This window comes from Carlito syrichta, unplaced genomic scaffold, assembly GCF_000164805.1.
Source record: "Carlito syrichta isolate Samal-C Ts95f unplaced genomic scaffold, Tarsius_syrichta-2.0.1 Scaffold303014, whole genome shotgun sequence".
Classification (NCBI taxonomy): domain Eukaryota; kingdom Metazoa; phylum Chordata; class Mammalia; order Primates; family Tarsiidae; genus Carlito; species Carlito syrichta.
The window spans coordinates 171910-179451 of record NW_007247110.1 but is presented as its reverse complement, the minus strand read 5'-3'; the positions used below and the strand labels follow the sequence as shown (position 1 = coordinate 179451).

Below are 7542 nucleotides of genomic sequence, written 5' to 3'. Positions count from 1 at the left end.
ATTATAAGGGAGATGGTGATAAGTGGTCACGTGAGCCTCTGAGGATTCAGTGTCCCCTGCGGGTCCAGCCAGTTATGACCTCAGTGTGGCCGTGTCACAGGAAGCTGGAGATGGAATTTCTGCAGGGTCTGCTTCATTGATGTAGCCAGTGGGGTGTTTTTCTTCAGCTGCTCCAACCCTTGGCAAGGACGCGGCGTCCGGATGAGGCCTCAGAGCCACCGTGGGGAACGTGAGCCTGTTGTCCTTGTGGGTGCCCGTTACAGGCTCCTGCTTCTCGCCAGGAGCCAGGCACCGGGCCGGCCGTTTGTGACCGGGTCCTGGCCCTTTAAGAGCTCGCAGCCTGCGTCAGAGGCCTCACGCCCAGGCATGGTGCTGCCTGTCCTTGGGGTTCTTGCCCAGGGCTTCAGCCCCTTGGATGGCCTCCAAGATGGTGATATCCGCCCACCCCAAAATTCTGCTGCAGCTGATACAGAAAGATAAGCCTGGAGGGCCAGGAGCAAGGGGCCGCGAGAAAGTACTAGAGGTACCAGCCCAGAAACAAGTGAAATCAGGGAGGAGGAGGAAGGTGGCTGGCCTCCTAAGGCCAGGGCACATGAGGGGCTGCCAACCGCCAATGGTTGAGCACTGGGATGGGGCTGCCAACCCCGGCATGAGCACTGGGACAGGGCCGGGGGGACCAGGAGAAGCAGCAGTGGGCAGGTGCTGTCCTGGGACTGAGTTGCAGCCGCTCCAGCCAGTGTGGACGGATGACCTGTCACTGCCAGGTCAGCTAGGACTCTGAGGACAAAGTGAAGCTTACCCTCAAGAAGGGAGGACCAGCGGGTCAGGGCTCACTGGAAAGACTTCATGGCCTCATGTAGGGGCAAGGAGAATTGTGGGTGGGTGTTTTTTTCTGCACCCCCCCCACATACACTTGTCTCTTGGTGTGGCTTGAGTTTGATTGATTCCAACACATCATAATTGTTGGTTGGATATAATGGCTCGTGCCTGTAATCCCAAGCACTCTGGAAGGCCAGGGCAGGAGGATCTCTTGAGGCCATGAGTTTGAGACTGAGCTGGGCAACATAGCCAGACCCCATCTCTACAAAAAAATACAAAAGCCAGCCAGACATGGTGGTGTGTGCCTGTAGTCCCAGCTACTTGGGCAGCTGAGGTGGGAAGATAACTTGAGCCCAGGAATTCGAGGTTACAGTGAAATATGATAGTGTGTCAGCATTCCATCCTGGGCCACAAAACAAAACTAATTGCTAACACTTAGCAACTACATTAGGAGTAGGAGCCAGCTGGGTGCGGTGACTCACGCCTGTAATCTCAGCACTTTGGGAGGCAGAGGCGAGAGGATGGCCTGAGCCCCCCGGATTCTGGACCAGTCTGGGCTCCTTGGCAAGACCTTGTCTCTACAATAAATCCAAAAAATTAGCTGGGCGTGATGGCGCATGCCTGTAGTTCCCGCTACCTGGAAGTCTGAAGTGGAAGAATCACCTGAGCCCAGCAGTCTAGGCTGCGGTGGCCAAGAGCTTAAAAAGAGTAGGAGCCAGGCTCTTTCTTTGTCATTAGCTCATTTGATCTTCTTAGCAACTCAATGAGGAGATTTCACATATCATTTTGATCCCATTTCATAGATGAGAGAACTGAGGCCCAGAGTGGTAAAGCACACTGCCCAGGGCAACAGAGCTTGTGAGTGCTGGAGCTGGGATTGGGACCGGGCAATCCGATTCTCCCTCCCCCTCCCCTCCCCTCTGTCCTGAGCTCAGGGAGAGTATGTGGAAATTCTAACCGGTGTGACTTTGGACAAGACTGAACTCTTGTGGTGCCTCCATTTCCCTGCTATGGAACAAGGAGGACGACTTGAGTGCTCTGAGGAATCGCTTCTGGTTCTGTGGCTGGAGGGAGCTTTTAACAGCTCTGCCACCTCCTGGGCCCCCCTTGGACGCCCCCCTGCAACCACTTGCATCTTTGCCAGGGACTGATCAGGCTGCTGAGGCCTCCAGACTTGCCCTTCTGCATATCAATAGCCGGTCAGAGCCCGGAGGCCCCTTGCCCCTTCACACCTTCTCCCCTCTCCAGCTGGACAAACTTGTCCTTTGGGACTGTGGGTTGGGTTGGGAGAGAGGGATGGAGGGCAGAAATCTACCTCCCCACCCCCTGGGGGCCTGTAGAGTGGGTCTCTGGCCTCCAGGGGAACCCACGGCTGCCCAAGAGGAAAGGTAACTCTCCGTATTGACTTTCTTTGCCCAGAAACCTGTGGCAAAGGAGCCGGGATGGGGAAAGGAAGGTAGGCCTTGGACTAGTAAAACTTTGTTATCTAATTGGATGTGGTGACTCACGCCTATAATCCCAGCATTTTGGGAGGCCGAGGAGCCCATGGGTTCCAGACCAATCCGGGCAACTTGGTGAGACCTCATCTCTACAACAAATAAAAAATCAGCTGGGCATGGTGGTGTGTACCTGTAGTTCTGGCTACTTGGAAGACTGAGGTGGAAGGATCGCCGGAGCCCAGCAGGTCAAAGCTACGGAGGCCGGGAGCATGCCACTGCGCTCCAGTCTGGGTGACAGAGCGAGACTCCAACTCATAAAAAAAAAAAATGTGTTATCTTGAGCAAGTCAAGCAACTCCTCTGGGCCTCAGTTGTTCCATTTGTCAAATGGGGATGAAAGAGGAGAGAGACGTGGGAACCGGCATATGCCATGGAGGGAGTCTCCTTCCTACTCTGCTAAATAGTCTGTGAGGATCTGTGGGAGTTATAAACTGATTGTATGCCTCAAAACTGTTAGAAATTAATAATAATAGGCTGGGCATGGTGGCTCACACCTGTAATCCCAGCACTTGGGAAGGCCGAGGTGGGGAGATTGTGTGAGCCCAGGAGTTCTAGATCAGCCTGGGCAATATAGCAAGACCCCATCTCTACAAAAAAAAAAAATTTTTGTTTTTTTGAGTTTGAGTCTCACTCTGTCATCCAAGCTGAAGGACAGTGGCACACTCCCAGCCATCTCAGCTTCCACCTGCTGGGCACCGGTGATCCTTCTGCCTCAGTCTTCCAAGTAGTTGGAACTACAGGCATGTACCACCATGCCTGGCTGATTTTTTTTTAATTTATTGTAGAAATGAGGTCTTGCCAAGTTGTCCAGATTGGTCTTGAACCCACAGGCTCAGGCAATCCTCTCATCTAGGCCTCCCAAAGTGCTGGGATTATAGGTGTGAGCCACCACGCCCAACTTCACACAGCTATTAAGGCGTTCAGCTCCTGCTTGCCCTCTTTTTGTCTCTTTGGCTTTTCTTCCAAACACCTGGGGCAGCTTCTGTCTCTTCTGTGGATAGACAGGGCATCTGCCCATGGAGCGAGGCCGTGCCAAAGGATGGGCAGGGATGTGGGTGGAGGATGCCTGCAGGAGGGAAGCTGTGGGCTGTGCATGAACAAGAACCAAGCATCCAAAACTCGGAGGTGGGGCAGACACGGGCAGCCCATCTGGTGGATTCCCGTTCCTGCTGCCTGCCCTCCTGCCTTCCTGACTCCCTGCCAAGGCATGGTTGGCACAGCTGCCCGAAGCCCAGAGCCAACGAGGGCTGCCCACCCACGCCTGAGCGGGTCAGCTGCTTCTGCCCTGGGGCTCAAGCATTTGTCATGTTTGGCTCTAAAGAAAACAAGAGTCCCATTCCTGGGCGCCTCCAGCCTTGGTCACACATAGGCACACACTTTTGCTAGCCTGCTGCAGGGGTGAGGAGGCGGGAGGTACCTTGGGCCGGAGGGCAGCCTTCTCCGTTCATTCTCCCAGCTGCCTCCTGATGCCCACTTCCTCCTCGTCTCTGTGCAGGGAGGGAGCCCCAGCAGCACCGCGACAGAGGAGTTCCGCCCCAGCGCTGCCACTTGCTGGCCCTGCTGCTTAGGGCAAGTTATTTAACCTCTCTGAGTCTCAGTGTGTTCAGTTATGCTGCACACTTTTATTGAGTACCTATCATGTGGAACGTACATTCTAGCAGGGAGAGGCAGAGAGTGGAAAAGCAGTGACCATGTAAGTTGTGTTGGGGTGATCCATCCACCTGCTATGGAATGAGAGGAGAAGCAGAGCTAGGTGAGGTGGACTGGAAGTGGGGGTGACTCTAGGGGACGGGGTGGTATAAGATAGGGTGGGTGGGGTTGGCTGCATTGAGAAGGTAACACTGATACCAAGAAAAAGGCCAGGTGCGGTGGCTCACGCCTATAATCCCAGCACTTTGGGAGGCCAAGGCGAGAAGATTGCTTGAGCCCAGGCGCTCAAGACCAGCCTGGGCAACATAGTGAGACCTCATCTCTACAAATAATAATCCTAATAATAATCAAGAAGGTAACATTGAGCAAAGGCTTGAAGGAGGTGAGGGAGGGAACCATGCAGCTATGTAGGAGAGAGCACCCCAGGCAGGGCTCGGCCAGAAGAGGGCTTGGCCGAGGGGAGTTCAGTTCACCCACCTCTTCAGTTTATACTGTGCCCTTGACTGGCTCTTGTGCGCTGCCCAGTTGCTGTGTGTCTGTCTGTGTGTGATTTGTCTCTAAGAGCAGCGACTATGTCCTTTCCCATGGACCCCAACTACCTATAGACTGGCCCAAGTAGAACTGGGTCCCTAGGGCAGGTCAGCACGTACTTACAGACAGGCTCCAGGCTGGGGCTGGACTTCTGGTCAACCAGCTCATGGAGCTGGGAGGGTCTCTCTGGATCTCTCCCCAGAGGCTCAGACACTCCCTATAAAGATTTTCTAGTTCTCCGTAAAGCAGAGGGAACATAGGGGCAATGTGGTGAGTTGGACTCAGGCCACATGGATTCCATTTAAAAATTCAGAGATACGGCCGGACATGGTGGCTCACACCTGTAATTCCAGCACTTTGGGAGGCTGAGGCGGGAGGATCGCTTGAGCCCAGGAGTTCGAGACCAGCCTGGGCAAAATAGCAAGACCCAGTCTCTACAGAAATTAAAAAAAAAAAATTAGCTGGACATAGTGGCTCACACCTATAGTCCCAACTAGATGGGAGGATCGTTTGAGCTTAGCAGTTGAAGGCTGTGGTGAACTATGATTGTATCACTGAACTCCAGCCTGGGCAACAGAGCAAGACCCTATCTCTAAAAAAAAAAAAAGATTTGACGAGACACGGTGGCTCCTGCTTGTAATCCTCACAGTTTTGGGAGTCCGAGATGGGAGGATTGCTTGAGCCCAGCAGTTGGAGACCAATCCGGGCAACATAGCGAGAACTCGTCTCTCCAAAAAATAAAATAAAAAAATCAGAGAGATTATGAACTTCCCACTTTGATGAAATGTCCTTTTCTGAACTCACGGCAGCAGTCAACGGTCATTGTTTAGAAAGCCTTGACTTGGCAAAATGAAAACTTGGCAGCCCTGCAGTGGTGCCCCTCTCCTCCTTTTTAAATGTTTCTTGTCTGCATGACCCCAGTGTCTGGGAACCACTGGTCTACTGTGTCCCTCCACTGGGCAACCAGGGGATCTGGAACCCCAGGAGGTCCCTGGTGTGCTTAGGATCAGAGACAAAAGTTAATTGTCCTTCTTTTGGTCAGAGAATGGGGGCAGAAGAGCTGGGAGAGGGAGCCAAGAGGAGAGGAAGTTGTCGACAGAGCCAGCTGGGAGCAGGACAGCCTCCCAGGCTGCAGAAGGGTCCAGCCCCAGCCAAGTGGAGACAGGGCCATGCCCAGTGCATGGTTTTGAGGCCTTGAGCGAGGCTATGGCCATACCAGGTGCATGTGCCACCTCCCGTGCCCGGTGCATGGTTTTGAGGCCTTGAGCGAGGCTGTGGCCATACCAGCTAGACCCCAGAGGCCATCAGGCTGTCCTCTGCCCAGCTGCAGGAGGGCACAGGCCCCGGTTCCAAACAAAGCCTGTGGACTTCATTTATTTATTTTATTTGATATTTTCAAAAGTTTAACACATAGAAACCAAGTCTTGCTATGTTGCCCAGGCTGGTCTTGAACTCCTGGGCTGAAGCCGTCCTCCCGCCTGGGCTTCCCAAAGCGCTGAGATTATGGCGGGGAGCCACGGTGCATGGCCGGTTTTGTCTGTGTGTTTGTTTTGAGTCGGAGTCTCACTCTGTCGCCCAGGCGAGAGAGCAGTAGCACAGTCACGGCTCATCACAGCCTCGACCTCCTGGGTTCAGGTGATCCTCTGGCTTTGGCCTCCAAAGTGCTGGAATTGTAGGCAGGAGCCATCGTGCCAGCCAGTCTGTGTGTGGACTTTAGACGTGTTATGTAATGCGTCTGCTCCTTGTGTTCTAACCTGTAAGATGGGAATAACAGTGACTGAGGATTTAGAGAGATAACACAGTGCTAGCCACAGTCAATTTCCCCGAAAGCCAGAGGGCCAACAGACCCCTTCACCAGCCCAGTGAGGGGAGCCCTGTTGCCAGGTGGGGGTCTCCTGTGATCAAGGGGGGCTGAGTTAACGCGGGGGAACGTGAGCCAAAGAAGGGATCAAGTTCTGCCTCATAGCATAATCGTTCTGTTGTGTCTGTTTCGCGGCTAGTAGGGAGACTGAGGTGCAAACCTAAAATTCTTTTTTTTTTTTTTGAGTTGGAATCTCACTCCGTCACCCAGGCTGGAGTGCCATGGCACACTCACAGCCACCCCAGCGCCGACCTGCTGGGCTCCGGCGATCCTTCCACCTCAGCCTTCCAAGTAGCTACAGGCCTGCGGAACTACAGGCCTGCGCTACCATGCCCGGCTAACTTTCTATTTATTGTAGAGATAGGTCCTGCCAGGTTGCCCGGGCAGGTCTTGAACCTGCGGGCTCAGGCAATTCATTCGCCTTGGCCTCCCAAAGGGCTGGGATGACAGGCTGGGCCACCGAGCCTGGCCAAAATTCTTTTTTTCTTTTTCTATTTTTGAGTCAGGATTCGCTCTGTCACCCAGGCTGGAGCGCAAGAGGCAGCATCACAGCTAACCGCAGCCTCGACCTCCTGAGCTCAGGTGGTCCTCCCGCCTCAGTCTCTTGAGTAGCTGGGACTACAGGTGCCACCGTGCCCAGCTAATTTTTTTAACTTTTTGTAGAGACAAGGTCTTGCTATGTTGCCTAGGCTGGTCTCAAACTCCTAGGCTCAAGCAATTCTCCTGTCTCAGCCTCCCAAATTGCTGGGATTACAAGGTGTGAGCCACACCCAGATTTCTTTACAGTCATTTAGATTCTTTTACTTTTTATTCATTTATTTATTTATATATTTTTTGAGTTGGAGTCTCATCCTGTCGCCCAGGCTGGAGTACAGTGGCAAGTTCACAGTCACTGCTGCCTCGACCTGCTTGACTCAGGTGATCCTTCTGCCTCAGCCTTCCAAGTAGCTGGAGCTACAGGCACGCACCACCACGGCCAACTAATTTCATTTAGGTTCTTATCACCCCGTATTCTAAGTCTCTTAGGGATTTGTAACAACAGACTGGACAGGTAGTGAGTTTTCTGTCCTAGGAAAGATGCAAGTAAACACTTAGTCATAGCCGGGCTCGGTGGCTCAGCCTGTAATCCCGCGCCTTTGGGAGGCTGAGGTGAGTGGATTGCCTGAGCCCGCGGGTTCAAGAC

At 53.3% G+C, this 7542-nt stretch overlaps 1 protein-coding gene across 1 annotated transcript in view; it reads left to right on the top strand.

The window, feature by feature from the left end:
- Positions 1-350: 350 nt before the first annotated feature.
- AIF1L (allograft inflammatory factor 1 like) overlaps positions 351-7542 on the top strand; it is a 21411-nt gene continuing 14219 nt past the window's right edge. The window contains exon 1 of the mRNA XM_008057452.2: positions 351-523. Within this exon, the coding sequence (XP_008055643.1) occupies positions 416-523 (108 nt within the window). The 5' untranslated portion in view covers positions 351-415. The remainder of the gene's footprint in view (positions 524-7542) is intronic.